The sequence below is a fragment of the Equus asinus genome, chromosome 10 (genome assembly GCF_041296235.1).
Source record: "Equus asinus isolate D_3611 breed Donkey chromosome 10, EquAss-T2T_v2, whole genome shotgun sequence".
Classification (NCBI taxonomy): Eukaryota; Metazoa; Chordata; class Mammalia; order Perissodactyla; family Equidae; genus Equus; species Equus asinus.
This window is the reverse complement of record NC_091799.1, coordinates 12,915,244-12,935,521: the sequence shown is the minus strand read 5'-3', so window position 1 is coordinate 12,935,521 and position 20,278 is coordinate 12,915,244. Positions and strand designations below refer to the sequence as shown.

General features: G+C 53.8%; 2 protein-coding genes across 6 annotated transcripts in view; one reads left to right on the top strand and one right to left on the bottom strand.

Moving 5' to 3' along the window:
* Positions 1-7,123: 7,123 nt before the first annotated feature.
* BRD3OS (BRD3 opposite strand) lies at positions 7,124-8,525 on the top strand. The gene has a single exon (XM_044778446.2). It carries the CDS (start codon positions 7,323-7,325, stop codon positions 7,575-7,577), a length of 255 nt encoding a protein of 84 aa, XP_044634381.1. The 5' UTR covers positions 7,124-7,322; the 3' UTR covers positions 7,578-8,525.
* Positions 8,526-10,358: 1,833 nt separating this feature from the next.
* BRD3 (bromodomain containing 3) overlaps positions 10,359-20,278 on the bottom strand; it is a 39,484-nt gene continuing 29,564 nt past the window's right edge. For 4 of the 5 annotated variants that reach the window (XM_044778439.2, XM_070518420.1, XM_070518421.1 and 1 more), the window contains exons 10-12: positions 16,929-17,221; positions 15,652-15,780; positions 10,359-13,675 (exon numbers count right to left, since the gene is read on the bottom strand). In XM_044778439.2, the coding sequence (XP_044634374.1) occupies positions 13,560-13,675; positions 15,652-15,780; positions 16,929-17,221 (538 nt within the window). In that variant the 3' untranslated portion in view covers positions 10,359-13,559. The remainder of the gene's footprint in view (positions 13,676-15,651; positions 15,781-16,928; positions 17,222-20,278) is intronic. The other variant, XR_006533030.2, reaches the window with a different exon arrangement.

Genomic DNA, 20,278 nt, shown 5'->3' with positions numbered 1-20,278 from the left:
GCTCAGGGCTGCAGTCACCTGTTTCCACAGTCTCACTGAGGTGCATGCCCACCCTTGGGGCCATGGTCATGCTATGAGCACTTCAGCCAGGAGAGCAGTCATTCATGGGTACTGGGCTGTCTGGGAGCCAGAGACATCTCCTCCCTGGGGGTAGTCCATCCACCTTCTGATGTACAGCAGGGTGAGTCTCTCAGGCAGCCTGGGGTGCTGTGTGAGTATCCTTTGCTGATCAATGAATGTCCATTTAGTTGTAGTTCAAAGGGGGAGAGACAAAGGGAACCACTCACTCTGCCACATTGCTGATGTTGCTCTCTTTTTCTTATTAATCACAGAAATTCTTTTTATATTCTGGACATGAGACCTGCACCAGTTTCTAAGTTATGTCCATCAGCCCCAAACCCACCCTTTTATACTGGGTCTGTGATGCTGGGTCTGTGCTGCTGGGTCTGTGGTGCTGGGGGCGCTTTGCCCACAGCTCCTCTCAGGTTCTGCCAGTAGGGGAGCTGCTGGGAGGCTGCAAAGCTGGAGAAAGGAGGTGGAAGAAGGGACCGGCTTCTTCCTGCCTGTTTCCTGCTCCTGTGAGTGACCCCAGCCATGCTTCTCCACCTGGCAGTGGCAGTTCCATCCCACAGCCCCTGCTGAGTCCAGTTGGCAGTTTACTAACATTGGTAGGGTAGCTTCACCATGACTCAGCCCTCGGCACAGCACCACCAACCCTGTCCTCAGACGTCTGGGTCTGGGTCCAGGAGGCCTCTCCTCCAGCCCAGAGAACCAGCACATGCCCAGCAGGGCCCCTCCTCAAAGCTCCATGGGGCCATCTCTAAGTGTCTACATTTTCATTACACTTTGTTCCTTCTGTCCTGAGGGGGCAGCTGCTTCCTCCATGGTGCTCAGAGCTCTGTGCTTTCAGCCATCTGGCTAACAGCTTTATACTTGTCTAGCAATTCTTTATTTTAAATTCTCTTTATTCAAGTAGCAGGTGCATTTTCTGTCTCCTCCTGGGATCTTGACTGATAGCTGAAGTGGTACCAGGAGGGGTCCCCAGAAGCTGACGCTCACATGTGGAATTCAGAGAGCAGCTTGCTCATGTGAAGGGTTTGAACTAAAGGTCGAGCTCCTCCTTGCCAGTGAGACGGGCATTCCAGATCCGAGGCATGCACTGGCATCGCGTTCATCAAACTGCTCCCCGTGGTTGATGGTGTTGGAATGCTTCCAGAGCAGAGGGCTCAGGGACACTGATGCACCTGGCCACTGGACAGCAGTGATCAACATAAGGCCTGCAGTGTGGGATGGATGTTCTGAGCGTCCTGGAAGAGGTGCACAGGGAAGGAAAGCTCAGGGCTTTGAACTCTCAGCTCAAGTGATGGTCAGAAAACCAGGCGTTTCCACAACAATCCTAAACGATTGGCTACCAGGCCAATATCGCTGAATAGCAGACAGCAAATTATTTTGGTGGGTTGCAGAATTGCAACATCAGTTGAATCCCCAGCCTCGCCAAGTCTGTCTTGTGAACGTGTGGCATTGGTTGGGAAGGAGTGGCACCCTGAAACTTGGGAAGGGGCATCTGGTTAGACTCAGATGAAGCTGAGGATCTTCCCTCCTCCAGGTACTCTGAGCCTCTCTCGTCAAGAGAAGTAACTCGAAACACAGTGATAACTTCACCTGGGGGGACTGCCTTGGAAGGAGATGCCTATTGTTCTCAAAGCCCACCCCCCGCACACTTGTCGCCACTAGATCCATGTGTCGGTTCAGATCTCAGCATGTTCCTGGGAGGCCAGAGGAAAGGCCAACCCAAGAGGAAATCGCTTGTGTACTTGAAGAACGGAAAGATCGTGCTCGTATACACTGGCGGAAACCCAGGGCCATGTGTGTGGGAATGGATTCCAAGAGCATCAGACCAAGGGGGACAGAATGTAACGCTGGATCCGGGCAAATGGCCTCGGGTAAACGCCCTGCCCAGAGATTTCGGGTTTCGTGTGTAGCTTGTGCAGCTGGAAATGGCGAGTTCGCTTTGTTGAGTGATTGACATTGGACTCCACAGTGGCCTGAGTTTAATGAGCCCAAAATGGCAGAACTTCACCGGCATGGCGCAGAAGGAGTCCAAAGCCTTGGGCAGACAGGAAGGTTGGCATCCGCACCACAGTGCTCCTGAGCAGGGACCCCATTCCTGCACAAAAGAAGTGAAACAACGGGCGTGTGCATGTGGAAGTCACTGGTCTTACAGATGCCCCGTCTCCTGGAATGCCCACCTACCAAGGAGTGGAGTGGTCTCCTGGGGGTGTGGGTACAGCACCACTTGGGAACAACACCATGAACATTTGGGGTCTCTGCTTCAAGTGTGTGCTTTGAACCAGAGACAAATATATGGTGCTGTCTCCCCCATGGCCAGACCTCAGGGGTCCAGGAACCAGAGTGGAAGTGGGCGTGGCTCCTCTGACTTCCAGCAACATCTCCCAGTGGTTTTAATCCCAGCCCACATCTTGGAGCTCTGATGGCTTAGAAGTCTCTGTTCTCGAGGGAGGAATGGGTCCACCAGGGAATCCGACAATGGCCCCTTTGATCTGGAAGATCAGACTGCCACCTGGACATCTGGGGTTCCTCTTACTGTCACCACTAGTTGCCCTGAGAGACTCAAGAGTGGGTTTGGAAGCATTTAACTGTTTTTCCACATTGCTCTTTTTCCTTTTGTTATGTTAAGGAGATGCCATCACCAACCACCCCGGACCTGATCAAGCCTGACACAAGAGCTACACCTGTGACCTTCGCCTTATTTTTAGTGCTAAGATCTCTCCAGGAGGAGCTGAGGCCTTACTACCGTAACCTGCAGTGTGTGTGGGAGCATGTTTTCCAACTGAGCCTGTGCAAGCGAACACCCACCCCTCCCTTTCGAATATTCATTCCCCATCCGAAATAAATGTCCCTGCTTCCCGTTATTCCAGGACGCCATGACTCAGGAAATGATCCTGCATGGTCTCCTATTTGCCGCAAATACACCTTACTTTGTGAGACAACTACTTCTGGCGGAGAGTCTGATTTAACTTACCCGGAGGGAACCCACTTCGGTTTCAGTAAGAATACCAGCAACTGACCCTCAGCAGTGGATTCCAGTACTGGCTGAGGTAAGTGATCCCACTGCCGAGGAGAAAGTGAGTCACTGCTTCACAGCGCGGGCGGGAAGAACCGTGTCTGGAACCCAGCGATTGCCCCCGGTGCCTGTTAGTGTTTCTACCACCAATAGTCAGAGTTAACGGAAAGCGACAGCGACCATAAATAAATAAATAAATAAATAAACAGGATAATGGGGGGTTACGCCCTTCAGGAATGAACTAAGTCACCCCGCTGGTTAGAGAAACCTTGGCCAGCTGACATCCTGCTGAGGGCAAAGGAAAGGCTTGCACCTGTTACAGAGACAAGGAGGGTGACAGCGATCCCTATGCCCTGCCCATCAAGTGTGTCTATATTTGTATCTAGTCCTTCTTTTATCTCCTGGTTCCCCTTATTAGTTTCAGCTAGTTTTGTTGGAAATGCATTTTGCAATTTAGTTTCAGGTAGAAGAGTGTTCAGACAGAAGAGGCGGACTGCGAAGAGCAGTGAACATCCTGAGGAGGGCCCAGCGCCTGGTGGGACCTTGCAGCTCCTCGGGTTGGGAGAGGGTGAGGCCGCCCGGCTCTTGTAGGAAAGATAGTTGCACCTTGTAGGCAGAAATGTAGAATTGGGCTTTTTGTTTTGCTTTTCTTATATGGAAGTTCAAACGTCTGTAGAAATGTATGAATGGAAGCTGAGTAGACAAACAGGAGGACGGTGCCAGTTATGACGTTGCTGCCTGTCATCCGAAACCTTTTACACTAAACACAGATCTACACATCCTCCATATTCTGCTTTGTGAGGCACGGCCCCGGACTCGGCAAACCTCACCTTCCCCTTGCCAGCATCTCCGAGGGAGCCCGGGGGCAGGGGTGCTGGAGGGAGACGGGAGCTGGAGGAGGCAGAGGGAGCTGGCGCCCTCCTTGCACCTCCTGCCGGCTGCCTGTCAGTTTGCAGTTCCCTCAAGAATCATTCTTCACGTTTTTTCCTGAAGCAGCCGCTCAATCCGTTCTATAGTTTTTCCAACAAGTGCAAAATCCACGTTATCACATTGCAGCCACTCAGAGGCAGCAGCTGGCAGACGCCCCCTCCTCAGGGTCTGCGACCCTATTCTTAGGGCAGACACCAGCTCCAGCGACCAGCGTCGCCTCCTCAAAAGTCTGAGTTTCTGCTCCATGGTGTCCCTCTACGTCTCTAAGTTTTCATAATTCCACCCTCCTCTTTTTGGTTTTAGCCCTTGAGGTGGTAGCGGCTTCCTGCACTTGCTACTTAATACTTGCTACTTAATACTTAAGTACTGAGATACTTAAGAGGCCTTATTTTATCCTAAAAGTTACCTAGTTAACAACTTTGTACCTAGTAAACAATTCCTTCTATTAATTTCTTTCTGATCAAATCATTGGTGTAATTTCTGTCTTCCCACTGGACCCTTCCCACTGTCCCCTATCAATGATATGTACTGCAAATTTCTTCTCACCTCTGTGACTCTCTTTTCACTTATTTTTAAATAAGCTTTTAAATTTTAATTTAAGACAGTTTTAGATACATGGAAAAATAGCAAAGATAGCACAGACAGTTTCCACATACTCCACATATGCACCATATGTGTGTACATTTTCTAGTATACGCTTTTAAGGTACAAATTCCCCCCTTGGGCATGACTTGAACTGCATCCCACAAGTTTTGATATGCTCTATTTTTATCATCATTCAATTAAAATATTTTTAAATTTGTATTGTGAGTTCCTCTTTGACATATCAGAAATTTAGAAATATATTTCTCTTTTCTCTCTTTTTTTTTTTTTTTTGCTGAGGAAGATCAACCCTGAGCCAACATCTGTGCCGATCTTCCTCCACTTTATATGTGGGTCGGGTCACAGCATGGCTGACAGTGGCGTAGGTCCGCTGTGGATCCGAACCCGCGAACTGGGCTGCCTTTACCGGAACTTAACAGCTACTCCACAGACCGGCCCCTAGAAATATATTTCTTAACGATCAAATATACGGGTTTCCTTCCAGACAACTTTTTATTGCTGTATAGACTATTTCTCCTGTGGCCCTGTTTACGTGTGATCTAAGTGCTTTGAAATGTGCTGAGACAGATGCACGGCCGGCATGTAGTCAGATCTGGTCAGTGCTCCGCGTCCTCGCACAGCACGCGCATTCTACAGGTGGGGTCACTGTTCCACGGAGGGCGGCACGTCGATTTTCTTAACTGGCACCGGGGGAAACCGTAAAAAGGAAACCGGGGAGGGAAAGGACGCCCACCACACGACAGTGTGATTGGAGCATGACTGGAGGTGGGTGCGCAAGGACACAGACCTCATTTTCATGGCAGGATGGAGACCCATCCCGGTTGGGCGACGTGGGTGAATTCCAGACCTATTTTTGAGAGAGGATGCCCGCGACAACATTAAATTATTAAAAGCAATTGTATCGATTATCAGGAGTAAGAATGCTAATAGCAATCGCAACAGCAGCGGCGAAAGTACACGAGCAGCAATCCAGAATTCCTGCCAATAAAACGCCGGGGGCAACGACAGCGGAGCGAGGACAAGGACGCAGGCCGCGCCGCTCCCCCGGCTCCCGGTCCCCGCGCCGCGATCGATGGCTCCGGCTCCTCGCGCCGGCCTGCCCGGCCTCGGCACTCGGCTCGGCAGGCCTGCGGCGCTGCCATGGAGACGCGGCCCCGCGGCCAACTGGCGCCGCCCCGGCCTGCGCGCCCCGCCCCGCGCCCGCGCCCCCGCGTCCCGGAGGCCCCGCGCGCGGGTGACGGGGGCGCGCCGGCGATGGGGGGCGCGGCCGATGGGGGCACCCAGGGAGCCGACCAGCAATGGGGGGCGCGGGTCGGGCAGGAGGGCGACCCAGGATGCTGGGGAGGAAATGGGGACGTGACACCGGAGGAGCCAGGGCGCGGGCCAGGCGATGAGGGGACGCAGGAGGGGGCCCCAGGATGCTCAGGAGGCCATGGGGACGCGACACGGGGGGATGGAGGGCGCAGGCGGGCGATGGGGGGCACGGGTGTCGGGCGCGGGGGGGAGGGAACCCAGGATGCTGGGGAGACAATTGGGCCGTGTCATGGGGGGATCCAGGGCGCAGGCCGGGCGGTGAGGGACTCAGTGGCAGCCGGCCATACAGAAGGAAAAATGAATTTGCATGGCCGGGAAAGCATTTGGGGGGTGTGGATGGTTCCCTGTTCCGTTTTTCATCTGACGTCATTTTTCTTCCTGGTCCAGGGGCCTCCTGGATGCTTGGAGCAGAAAGAAGGCGCTGGTAGTTGGGTGAGTACCAGGCCATCGCCGGCATGGGCAGCCACCCTCCCAGGGCAGGGGCTTGTCTGGGAGCATTCCTCTGCAACCTGTGCCTCTTTGGGTTCTTAGGATTTATTTCACTGATACAGACACTAACACTCCAACAGGTGGTTCCCCAGGATCAGCCCCTTAGCTAACAGAAGCAGCAGGATTAGGCTCACCATCTGGATCACTGAGAGAGACTGGAACAGTGAAACGTACAGGTAGCTTGGTTTCACTCTCTGACCCAGAGTTAAGATTCTGTGCCCTAAACCCGCCTTTGCCACTGCGGCCTTTTTCTCCCCAACACCTGACAGCACGTTCATTTCTTTGTAGCACCAGCTTGGGGAAGAGTTGAAGACAAGCCACAAAAAGAGAACTGAACAGTGCTGGTTCCAAACCCGACGTGTGTCAGAAGAGCCCCCATGCTGTGCTGAAAGCTGACCCACGCACACAGCTTGGGGCAGCTAGGAGCTGCTGTCTCCTTGTACAATGTCCTTTTACTCAGGACACTGGACACATCTTTTGAAGCTAAGCAGTCCAAGCTGTGGTGTCAGCATCGAGGCAGACACCTGACAAGGCCCCGCTGAGGTGGGCGCCCCATCTCTGCAAACTCCACACCTAGTAAAGTGCACACAGCTGTTACCTGGGAACACTGCAGCCAGGGCGCCACTCTGACCTGCTGTCTCCATGTGGTTCTTAGGTGTCTTTTCAGGATACTCCTCTCAAGTCTCCTTGCAATACAACTCTCCTAAGGCTGTTGCCTGCAAATGGCCTGAATTCCTCATTTCTGCCTTCAAGTTACACAGGGACTCCTCACACCCAGCGGTGGAGAAACTTGTCCAGCAGTGAATTTAGTGCAAAGCAGTGGGCAGCAGTCCACACGGCAGGACCGGCTCAGAGAGGCTGCGAGGGCAGGAGCCCAGAAGAGCGCAGGTTGCAGCCAGGGATGAGTGGCCGCGTCCCGCTGGCAGAGAAAGCCCTGTCTGAAGGCCATGCCCGGCTCCGGTACAGGGACACCTCCCTGCTCATCTGGCAGCAGCAGCAGCAGAAGCTGGAATCCGTGCCACCCGGGACATACCTGAGCAGGAGCCGAAGCATGTGGTACTCACAGTATGGAAACGAGGCCATCTTAGTCCGGGACAGAAACAAGCTTGAGGTCTCCCGGGACACGGGCCAGTCCAAGTTTTGCACAATTATGTAATTCCAAGATGAAAACCAGGGCTCTGAGGAAAACAGGCCTGTGTCTCATTCCGCTGTTTTGTTGCTATCTGGGCCTCAGTGGGATAGTCTGAATAGTGACCGTGAAGACCAAGCTGTGGCCTAAGAACCCGAGATCCCAGAAAGGGCCCCCCGCGTCCTGCCTCGCAGCATCCGTGTGAGGGTCCCGCCTCAGCTTCTGAGCGCCGCAGGCCCGGCCTGGCCCGGGGCACTGCTGGATGCTGCTTATCTGTCAAGCTTCCAAATAAATCAAGCGAGAGGGACACCCTGGTTACAAACAACCTTTTCAGATTTCTCTAGGTTGTTTTTGGCATCCACTCCTGCCTGGTAAGAAATGGGTCAGATCTAGAAAAAAGTGAGGAATCGGCATCGTGTGTGGTTGGAAGTTCACTGCAGGCGGGGGGGGGGGGGGGGGGGTGGATGCAACTGAAACGGGCGGCGGCAGAGGCAGCAGCATTTCCACGGGAACTTTGCTGCACTTATATTTTGAGTCTAGTTCCCAAAGCCACCATCGTGTGGAACGAGCGCACTGTGGTAGCTTATATGCTAGCTTCCAGGTACTTGAGGCTTGCGGGCAAGCGCATCCAAGAAACATTCAGGGAACCAAAAATTACTTTTAAGTCCCACATCAGTTGCTTACAGCAATTTCAGATTTACCAGGTGGCTGAAGACGGCAGGTTCTCAACTGACATTGGAGTCCTGCAGCCTCTGGGCTCCACGACCTGCCCACCCCGCCGTCTGCAGGCTTTGATGTGTGTCGGTCATTACTGGCCACAGGCAGCCTTGGCCACCTGTGTACACAGCGTCTATGAGTCATTTTAAAAAGCTCTGCCGTCTGCTGTCATTAAAGTCTGCGTGGCTATGCAAATGTGGAAGTATATTTTGTCAAAGCTGATTTTTCTTTTCTAAATAAACATCCTTTAGGACTCTCCCTCCTTCCTTCCTCTTATTTTCATGTTTGTTCATAATATCTTAATTGGGCTTGCAGTTCTTTTTATAACAGTAATATCTAACGACTGCTAAAAATCCCAATACAGAAATGCATAAAGCAAAGCAGAAGTCCCTGCCACCCCGGGACCCACGCTCGGGGCTGCGCGCACATGCGCATGCAATCCCGCGTAATTCTCAAGGTGCCTGGCACCGTGCACCTGGCTCTGCGGTTTTCTTGCTCAGCTGCACAGAGCGGCGTCTCCATCAGGCTTGGGCGTCTGACTAGCGGCGCTCCCAGGAGCCCGCAGCGGGCAGAGATGCTTCCTACTGTTGCTACACACACAGCATGTCCTCGGCTTCCCTCTGCATGGTTCTGGTTGCAGCTGTGCAAGTTTATTAGCAAACGACATCCTAGAAGTGGAACTGCTGGGTCAGACGGCGTTCCCCAGATGTCCAGCCAGAGGCCTGGTCCTTGCCGTGGATCCTCGGCTTGCCTGCTGCCTCAGGTCGGGGGGCTTGAAGTCAGAGTTCCTGAATCGCCTCCCGGCGTTGGCGGGGAGCCAGCCCATCTACAGAGCACTACACTCTGCAGTAAGGGCTCGCCTGTGCCAGGAGCCCCACACCTGCATTGCCCGGTGGAGAGGTTTGGTTGGCAGCCTTGCAGCTCTTCAGTGGGAGGCCTGCTTGGGAGAAAGCAAACGTAAGAGACCTGTCTGGTGCGTCTCTCTGCCGCTCACCGCGCCGCAAGCAACCTGAGACCACGCTGTGGCTGGGTCACCCCAAGGGCTGAGGCAGCACCTGTGAGGACAAGCACCGGCCACGGCGGAGTCTGCACTGGGCCGCCTGCCTGCGGGACAGCTGGCACTAAGCTGCCTGGAGTGAAGGAAGCCACCATCTGCCCGAGGGGAGCCTGGGCGGCTGGCTAGGGATGTCCTGGGGGAGGCGGGTCTGGATGAGAGAGGGGAGAGTCTGGACGAGGGTGGCACGTGCAGAGGGAATGTGGGGAGGGGGCCCGCTGACAGGCTGGGGGTGCGATGGCATGAGGCCTGGACTCGGGCCAACGAGAGCCTTTTCCCAGGATGTCTCTGTGAGGCCTGGCTGGAGCGGCCGTGACTATTCTGAGAACAGTGTCAGAAGTCTCGTTTGCCTTGAGACCTCATTCATTCTTCACTGATGCCTCTGCTCTGGGCCGGGTCCGGTACCGAGTGGTGGAAAGCCTAGCAGTGTAAACTCCAGTTTGACGTGACTTTGCAGAAATTACCACTGGGCCAGCTGGACAAGAATGTGATGCCTCTTGTCTCGAAACCACCTCCACGCAGACTGAGGCACGGGGCGGGGGGAAGGGATGTGCCCAGAGAGGAGGAACGACCAGGTGGGACCAGAAGGTGACAGAACCTGCCTTTCTACGAAGAGGGCAGCTGGGTCCCGAGAACTGACTGAATGAAAAGAAAGGGGATTTTAACTTTCGTAGGGGGGCAAAAAACGATACTCCCCAAATCCTGGTGCCCCCCCCCCCCCCCCGGCCCAGGATGAGGCCCACAGCTCCGTACACAGCTTTTGAGAACCTCTTCTGGATGCTTTGCATATTCCTGCCAAGAGTCTGAGGACGGGAAGAACGAGGAGCTCAGCCCGTTAGGCAGCGGCGGGGGACAAGCAGGGAGGGCCTCCAGCCAGGCTGCTTCCAGAGCGTCTCCCCACGCGCAGGCCAGAGGCGGGGCCACCCAGAAAGCAGGGGAAAAGGCACCGCTTTTGGTTTTTCTTTTTTGCTTTTATTATGAAAACAAAAACAAATGCCCCAGGAGAAGGGTCCATGATTACCAGAAACATCGAAGAGTACTTTCTACCATTTTTATTCTGTTGTGTTGAGGCCAGCATTGCAATAAACAAGCTAAAACTACTTACATTGGACTCATTTTCAGTAACTGACATTTACAGGAATATACTAGAAACGGCACTAAAAAGTTTAAGAAAAGTTACGGTAAACTTGCATGCACATCATACAGAAAAGTAACATTTTAAATATAAAAAAGAAAACCTTCCCGGACGCGTTAGGCCAGTATTAAGCACAGGCTACGTGGGACGCAACAAGTTCTCGACCGCGGGCGGTGTTCGCTCCCACGCGGCCGCAGAAGGTGAGACTTGCAAAAGAACAAACCCAAACAAACAGAAAGAAAACACAGCTTACAGTTTGGAAGCAAGATGACGCTGCCCAGCGCGAGCAAGGGTCTCTGGAACTGAGTCCACACCCGCCGCGGCCCCCTCGGGTCACGGAGAGTGTTGTCAAAGCCACTTTGTACGCGAGGCCAACCTGCTTCGCACGCGGTTTCCTTCCCCTCTCGAGAAGCACACAGAGCCGCCCGCCCTCCAGTTCGTGGCCCTGGAACAGCTCTGCTCGTCTTCCCAACGCGGAGAAAAGGAAATGCAAACGCCCACAGGCTGACGGCAAGGGGCCGAGGGGCCCCGAACTCTGAAATGGGTTTCGAAGCCTTGACAGAAAGCCTTAAAGACTGCAGCACCAACGGCTCCGACTGCCGGCACGCACTCAGGCCCTCCGTGAGCCCTCGCAGTGGCGGGTTCTCTCCAGATGAACAGAGCAGAGGCGGTTCAAGAAGCCACAGCTCACACAGGACCAGCGGGTAATGGAATGCTCTGGAAAGCTCCCGCTGGGCTAAACTCTAGGGCCAGACGTCCCCCCGCCTGTCGGCTCACACAGGTGCCCCTGACTCTCTGCAGCTGGAGAGGAGCCCCCCGGAGCCCCGCCTCCAGGCACCGTCTGCTCGAGGTCTGCTTACGCCCCAGATGTGCACTTGCTCCGTACTGCCAACGAGATCCTGCTTTAAGACCTGTCGATTTTGTCGTGTATTAATTCCTTAAAGTCGTACTTTAAATACTCCATTAAAGATCTGTTTAGAAAACACCTTTGAAAAACAAGGGTAACTTTAAAAAATGGCAAGTTTAAAATCCATTTATATTTTTATTACAAACAAAACTTAATTAAAAATTTAACAAACTGGCTCAAAACTCACCAAGTGTCAGAATCACCAGCAGTAAGAGAAATGGTAATCCACCATCCTTTGCCTCAGCAGAGTTCTATATCCATCAAGGGGCTCCACAGCCATAGGGTTGGTGGAATCTGAATTGATTTTATGACTTTTTTAAAAACTGCCACCTATCAGGATACTGATGACTAGTCCATCTCTCCATCCAGAAGTGCTGGCAGAAAGAACTCACCACCAGACAAAAGGCCAGGCCACCCCTGGCTCCACCTCCAGCCCCCACCTCCATGAAGTCCTCCCAGGGGTGTCTGGGAGAAGTCCCTGCGCTTCAGCCATTTCTGTGCTAACTGGCAGATGCTCGAGCTGGGAGCCCCATGGAGTCTTCAGAGAGGGAACCCTCGGGGGCCAGAGGCCCTGCCACCCCTGGAGAAAGATGGGCCAGGGAGAGCCCTGCCCGGCCACTGCCAGCCGGCTGGAAGACCATATCGGGCCACGGGGGCTTCAGCCCCTCGCCTGGAGGCTGGGCGGGGACGGGCGCCCCGTCTGGGGGCCTGGAAGGCTGACCCTTGCGTTCTTGGCCGAAGTCACCGTGCTCAGGGCTTAGGCAGGCAGCGTGGGGCAGCCCTGTGCCCAAAGGCCAGAGGGAGGCCTCAGGAAACAGACCCAGAACATACCCTTCTGTTAAACTCTGTATATTATTATTATTTTTTTTTTACAATAGAAAGTTAAAAATCAAGACTTAGATTTACTATACATTCTTTTCTCTCAGATTACAAAGTTTATATTATATAACCGGGGTTCCCTAAATTGATTTCTTTTAAAACAGTCCTAAAGAGACCAGAAGTGAATACAAAAGAATTAAACCAAGAAAATAAAAAAATTAGAATGTGCTGCAGCTGGAAGTTGTCTATACCTGTAAATCTCCAAATTTCATACACACACAAGAACAAAAAACGCAAACCTGCACGAAGCCCAGCGCAGGGCGAGCGCACGCGGACAGGACTGAGCACCGGCAGGAGCGAGGCTAGCACCTGGAGGCAGGGCCGGCGGGCGGGCTCCCTGCAAACCGCCTCAGGGGCCTGCATCTGCTAGTTTTGTTAATGCATCTCTTTCGCAGTTTTGTTTTTCTTTTCTTTTTTTAAAAAAATGACCAATGATGTTAATAAATAAAGTATTCATATATACATGAAACTGGGAAGTGGTTCCGGAGTGAGCGGCAGCGCTAACAAGTTAGGGGCACACATTGGGCTGGACTTTCGTAGAAAATTGCTGAACCTTACAAAAAAGTCTCCTTTTTTTTTTATCTTTTCTTTTTTTTTTTAAGTTGAGGTAAAAGTTTCAGTGTATGGAAACCTGCGCGCTGCACACGCAGCCACTGTGTTCCCTCCCAGGAGCTCCCGACATCGCACACATCAGAGGAACTCAGCACCCCGCTGCACTCCACCCCCGCCTGTCGCCCACCCGCACAAGCTCTCACGGGGGCCACGAGGACCCCTCGCTTAGCCCAGCCCTGGTCCCCACAGCAGGCACGTATGTCTTCAGCCCCCGCAGAAAGAGGTGACCCCTCGACACTAGAGTCAGAGCTCGGCCCAAATGACAAAGACAACACCTGTCTGCCGAGCCGACAGCTCTCTGATGCAGTACCATTTCAGAGAAACTCCCTTTGAGAAAATTCTCCCTGCAGCTACAGACCAGGCTGGGCGTAAGAAAAGAGAGACTGCAAGAGCCTTCCGATCACGTCTGACGTGTTTTTCTACGGTTATCAGGTTATTAGCATTTGAAGTTGTCATCCCCAAACACTGGATTCAGTTACGAAGAGCAGACTTTATGCAGATCCCCACCGTCTCATAAAGTCTAATGGACACACGAAAAGACCTTTGACCTATGAAAGCAAAAACTGGAAGATACCGTAACACTGAGTTAAAAAGAAAACCTGCACACCATGGGACAAAAGTAGTATATTAACCATCGAGGGAACACTGCAGAGTCTCCGCGTGCGACAGCCACTGGCTTTGTTCTGTCCTGTGTGAGGCCGGAGTTCATTCCGAGTCGCTGCTGTCGGAGCTGGACCCGCTGGAGCTGCTGCTCCCGGACTCGGAGGAGCTGCTGCTGCTGAGCCGGGACGGCCCTCCCGAGGGCGCCGAGCCTGATTTCTCTGCGGGAGACACAGCAGGTGAGGGCGCCCACTCCACTCGCCCCCCTTCGCCTGGCAACGCCCTCATCAACACAGGCTTTTCCAGAACAGCCACTGGCTTCACACCACCACATCACAGGCCGCAACGCACTCGTTTCTTGGCTCCGTTGTTTAATAAATATTAACAAATGTTTGTTGAAATGAATTACTGCATTAACGAGGTTGTGGCATTATAAGAAATCTACTGGGTCTTTGCCCCGGTTCCTGGCACAGAACCCCTAAATCCCGGAGTGATGAGGACGTCTTCTGTCATCTATAAGGAGCCCCTGTGGATCACACCTGAGTTTATGCAAATGAGCGACTCGGGGTGGAGGCCCCAGAGCCCCCAGGAAGACGGAGTGACTGGAGGGGGAACTTCAGCCCCTCCACTCCCAACTCCGCGGAAGGGAGGGTACTGGAGATGGGGCACTCTAATAACCTGATTGGAGAGCTTCTGGCGGATGAGCACGTGCAGGGCTGGAAGCGAGACGCTCTGCGCCCCCACCCCTGGCCCCATGTGTCTCTTCCATTCGGCAGTTCCTGATTTCTTTTTTTGTTGTTTTTTTTTTGTTTTTTGAGGAAGATTAGCCCTGAGCTAACTACTGCCAGTCCTCCTCTTTTTGCTGAGGAAGCCTGGCCCTGAGCTAACATTGTGCCCATCTTCCTCTACTTTATATGTGGGATGCCTACCACAGCATGGCGTGCCAAGCGGTGTCATGTCTACACTCGGGATCCGAACCGGCGAACCCCAGGCCGCCAAGAAGCGGAACGTGCGCACTTAACTGCTGCGCCACCGGGCCGGCCCCAGTTCCTGATTTCTATCCTTTACGATAAACCATAATAGCAAGTAAAGTGCTTTCCTGAGTTCTGTGAGCTGTTCTAGGAAACTATCGAACCTGAGGAGGGGGTCGTGGGAACCCCCGGCTTATAGCCCGTGGGTCAGAGGTTCGGGAGGCCGGGACTTGCACCTCGCGTCCCAGGTCGGGGTGGTCTTGTGGGGCTGGGCCCTTCACCTGCAGGGTCCGCGCTAACTCTGAGGAGAGAGTGTCAGAACTGAACAGAATTGTTGGACACCCAGCTGGTATCAGAGATCGGAGAGCTGGTGTGAGAAACCCCAGACACTCGGTGTCACAAGTGTGAGTAAAAGCTCAGAGATCACCAAGACTAGGTGAGTAACCCAGAGACGGGAAGACACGAGTGTGCCCTACTCAGAGGGGCTGACTCAGAGGGGCTGACGGGCTGTGTGCGTGGGGGGGCTGACCATAGAAAGACATCCAGCACTCAGGTGGTGCTGAGCAGTGACCATGGAGCCACCTGCTCTGCCCCTCCCAGGGGTGATGTCAGGGGACCCTCCGAGCCTTCGGTGGGAGTGGGCAGGGTCACGAGCCCCGTTTCGGCACTGGGCAAGCAGGAGCTGGCAAGGCTGTGGCACCCGGCCGCTACGTGATCACTGACACGGGATCCCAACGCTGACTACCACCTGTGTCCCCCATCCCTGGGGCCAGGAAAAAGGTATTTGCCCTTTCTTACAGGGTCCAGAGAAAGGAGGCAAGGACTCAAACCACCTGTTCCCTAAAATAAGACCCTGCACTCCACAAAGGGGCCTGGGGGCTGGGAGTCAGAGCCTCCCTCCTGTGGTGTCGGTAACAGGCTGGGAACTCGTGTGACCGCCCGGGGGCAGCCAGAAAGCTCACTGCAGGGGCCAGGACCCACGGAGGCTGCGGGGCAGGACTCCAGGTGGGCCATTCCCAAGAGCCTCTCCAGCGGCTTCTGGCAGAGGGTGCCCTCCCACACGCCTTCCGTCTGCTCAGCCCCTTCAGGGCCAGGGTTCTAGCCCCGTTCACAGGTACAGAAGGAAATCGGGGTCTCAGGAGGTGAAGAGCCTCAGGGAAGGAACCGTGCACAGGGAGTGGGGAGCCCGGCCTGCCGCCCGCCCATCGTGGATCCGGAGCAAATACCTTTCTTGGCCGGCTTCTTGTTGTTGCTCAGCTGCCCGCTGACGTCCTGCAGCCGCTTCTCCAACTCCTTCTTCTTCTCCTGAGCTAGCTCCTCCTTCGACTTGGCCGCCTGCTTCTTCCCGCCTGTCGCTGCAGAGGAAGGCGGGGCTCAGCCGGCGGCCCACACAGGGACAGCTCCGGGCAGCACGGCCCCAGCCCCCTGGACGTGCCCGGCCCTGGCCCCGACCGCAGGGCGGACACCGAGCTCCCCGAGGGGTAAAGCGAGCAGGACGACACGGAGGCCCCGCCGGCACGTGCTGAGCCCTCACCAGACGCAAAGCCTTCTCTAACCTGAGGTGACACACACCCTTCTCCCTAGCAGACGGGTGCACGGACGGGACATGTGTGGCTTGGGGACCCCCGCACTCCCTGGTGAAGGGCAGAGCCGTGACTGAACCCTGACCCTCTGACTCCCGGTCCTGCTTCACCAGAGCTGAGCCTCACTCTTGGCCTCAGCAGTGAGCCCAGAGCCGGCCCCGCACACGGCCTCCGCTGCCTGGCACATCTGTGCTGCCACCTCTGAGTCCACGGGCAACTTACCAAGGGTCAAACGTGATGCGACTGCAGGGGGTCGTGCAGCACTCCATCCAGGAGAAGGCGCTGCCCCACAGAGTGAGTGAGGACCAAGCACCCGAGAGGCCACACACAGGCACAGGCGTGCCTCATAGTCCTCAGGGCCGGGGCTGCGGCCCTGCTCTCCTGCCACCACAGGACCACCTCGGGCCTGCCCTTGCTCTCACTCCCCAGGACCTGCTGACCAGGCAGTGCCTTGTTCCCATCTGGAGAAGTCACTGACTTCCAGGGAGGCCTGGCCCAGTGCCGGGGTCTGTCCTGGGAGGACTCTCGACCCTCTTCCCCAGGAAAAAGGCAGCTGGCAGGGGACCACCAGAGGTCACCTGTGGCCCAGGCCCTCCTGCAGCCTCAGCAAGGCGAGTGGCGACGGCCTTAATTGGCACCTGAATGAATGAGGCTCAGGCCAACCCAGGGTGCCTGCCTGGCCCAGCAGAGGCCAAGGTGCACAGCACTACCCCCTGCCCGAGAGAGGGGGAAGGAGCACTCTGGCTGGAGGGGGGCTGCGCCCGCTGAGCAGACAGGTATCCTCAGAGCTCAAGGCGGGAAGATGGGCGGGGAGCAAGGCAGCAGGCAGCGACCCACTCCCACCCCTGGGGGCTGCCCGGCTTTCCACCTGCTACTGAAGGAGCGAAGAGGACAGGGTGGGCGGGGCCCCGACAACTTACAGAACGGCTTCCTCTGCTTTTTCTGTAAACAAGACTTGACGTATCTCTCTAGTTCCCGCAAAGTGGTGGGTTTCAGAGTCTCAAAGTCAATCTCTATCTCGTCGGGGTTGGAGTCCCTGAGCGAGGGCTCCCGGGACTGGATGATGTGTACCACCCGGCCCAGCTTCTCCCCGGGCAGCCGGTTGATGTCCAGGCTGAGCTGGCGCTTCTCGTCGTAGCTCATGGGCAGGCCCTCCTCCTCCTCCTCCGAGTCGTAGGAGGCCGAGGCCTGCTTGCCACCCTTCTTCGGCTGTCTGAGGCAGAAGGCAAAGAGCATCGTGGCATGGAGCCCTGCCCCCACTCCTGTGGAGCCCCTATGCCACACCCGCTGAGCTTGAGCTCCTGCCTCCTGTGGAGGGCCGGCCCCCACGCCATGGAGCCCCCACCCCTTGACCCCTTGTTCTGTCTGGCCCCCTTCCTCTCCAGGACCACCAGGCTCTCTTACAGGCAGGCCCAAAGTGATGTCTCATGTAAAGAAGCCAGGTCAACTGCCTGAGGACGGCACATGTATCTCCAGAGACAGGGAAGACCCTGCTCCAGAGGTCAGAGCAGAGGCTGCTCCCACCAGCAGGTTTCCAGGCCTCGGCCAGGAAACAACCTTCAGGGTCAGCTCCCCTCAACGCCCTAGAGGCATCTCAAACTCAACCGGTCAAAAACTGATCTCCCCATTCAAATAATCCAAAAGAAGGCAGGAAAGGGGACAGAGGAAGAAAAAACAAACAGAAAACAAGAAGATGAGAGACCGAAATCTAACTGTAGCAGAATTACATTGAATAGAAACAGTTTAAACACACCAGGTAAAAGAAAGAGATGGTCAAGTTGGATAAGAAACAAGACCCAACTTACATGTTGTCTACACGAACTCTACTTTAAATATAATGACAGAGGTAGGTTAAAAGATGGGGGAAACACACCATGCAAACACCAATCAAAGAAAACGGCAGTAGCTACACTAATTTCAGACAAAGTAGACTCCAGCAAAAGGACTATTATCAGGAAAAGGAGGGCTGCTGCAAATGATAAAAGGGTCAACTGACCAAGAAAACATCACAACCCTAAATGTGTGCGCATCTAAAAACCAAGCTCTAAAAGATACGAAGCGAAATCTGATAGAACAAAGGGAAACAGAAAAACCCACAAAGTTCGAGAATTCAGTGATTCTCTCTCAGTAATTAACAAAACAAACTGGCAAGCAAAGAAAAGACCCCAACAACACCATCAACCAAATTAACCCAAATTACATGTTTTTTGTCTGCTTTTAAGATTTTTTCCCCAACTGACATACACAACACTCCCCTCAACCACAGGAGAACACACATTCTTTTCAAGCACACATGGAACACTCATCAACATAGACCATATTCTGGGTCATAAAATAAATGTTAACAAATTTAAAAGTACTGAAATCATATAAAGTACGTTCTCTGACCCTACTGGGATTAAACTAGAAATCAATAACTGAAAAAAATCTCCAAATATTTAGAAATTAAACAACATACTTCTAAATAACCCATGGTCAGAGAATAAGTCTGAAGGGGAATTAGAAAAGATTTTGAACTCAATGAAATCACCACATATCAGATTAGTAGGGTGCAGCTAAAGCAGAAAGCTTAGATTAGAAAAGAAGGTCTCAAATCAATAATCTGAACTTCTACTTCAGGAAGCTAGAAAAAGGACAGCAAATTAAGTCCAAAGCAGGCAAAAGGAAACAGTAAAAATAAGATCAGAAATGAAAGAAAGTGAAAACAGAGGAAAAGCAGTGAAATCAAATGCTGGTTCGTTGAATGCTGATCAGTCTCTCTCCAGATTCACCAAGAAAAAGACACAAATTACCAAAATCAGGAAGGAGAGAAAGGACACATCACTACAGGCCCTACAGACATCAAAGGAGAGGGGAAAACCACCAACAACTCGTGCCCACCATGATTTAGATGAAATGCAGCAACATCTTGAAAGGCACAAACCACCAAAACTCAACTGACAACCTGATTAGTCCCATGTGTATCAAAAGAACTGAATTCATGGTTAAGAGCTTCCCAACAATGAAAACTCCACACCCAGATGGTATCACTGGTGAATTCTATCAAACATTTAAGAATTAATATAAATTCTATAAATCTACCCCAGAAAAGAGAAGAGGAGGGAACACTTCCCAACTCATTTTTTTTCTTTTTTCTTTGAGGAAGATCAGCCCAGAGCTAACATCTGCTGCCAATCCTCCTCTTTTTGCTCAGGAAAACTGGCCCTGAGCTAACATCCGTGCCCATCTTCCTCCACTTTGTATGTGGGACGCCTACCACACAGCATGGCGTGCCAAGCAGTGCATAGGTCTACGCCTGGGATCCAAACCAGTGAACCCCAGGCCACCAAAGCTGGAGCACGCCAACTTAACCCTTGTGCCACTGGGCCAGCCCCTCCCAACTCATTTTTGAGGCCAGCATTATACTGATACCCAAACCAGACAGAGACAGTACAAGAAAAACTGACTTCTGCCTCCTCCTCCAAAAGCAGGAAGAAAGGGGGGATGGGCACCCCTGTCCATGCCCACTGCCCTATGTTGATGGCACCACTGTCTGCCCAGCTGCCAAAGCCCGAGCCCCCGGCTCCGCGTGCCCCTCCCTCCTCCTCCTTCCAGGCACAGACTGGTCCCTTCTGCCTCCCAAACGGCTCTCACAGCCACCCACTGCCACCTCCACGCCTTGCCGACCTCTTCTGCCTGCATAACCCCAACCGCCTCCAAAGGGGCCTCCTTTCTCCCATTCCTGCCTCCCGCTAATCCACTCTCCACATTTCCCCCCCCCCGCCCGGAAGAAGAGTAGCCCTGAGCTAACATCTGCCAATCCTCCTCTTTTTGCTGAGGAAGACTGGTCCTGAGCTAACATCCGTGCCCATCTTCCTCTACTTTATATGTGGGATGCCTACCACAGCATGGCTTGCCAAACCATGCCATGTCCGCACCCAGGATCCAAACTGACGAACCCCGGGCCGCCGAGAAGCGGAAAGTGTGCACTTAACCACTACGCCACCAGGCCAGCCCCCACTCTCCACATTTAAATACTTCCTGACTCCCCTCCATTTGCTCGGAGAATAAAACCGAAACACCCCCACAAAGCCAGCCAACCTTAGCAGCCTCAACCCACCCCCGCTCCTCCCAACCCCATCTCTGCTCTTCAGGGGTGCTAGTCTTGTCCTAATCCCCACAAGGAACGTGTCCACTGGCCTCCATGGCTTTGTACCTGCTGTGCCTGATTCCTGGAACCTGTCCCCACCCTCTGCTCTCCAGCTTGCTCCTGGGAAGCCTTCCCCCTACC

What these genes read in the sequence shown, in the direction of transcription:
- BRD3OS (XM_044778446.2), top strand. Translation starts at nt 7,323, where the DNA reads ATGAGTGGCCGCGTCCCGCTGGCAGAGAAAGCCCTGTCTGAAGGCCAT.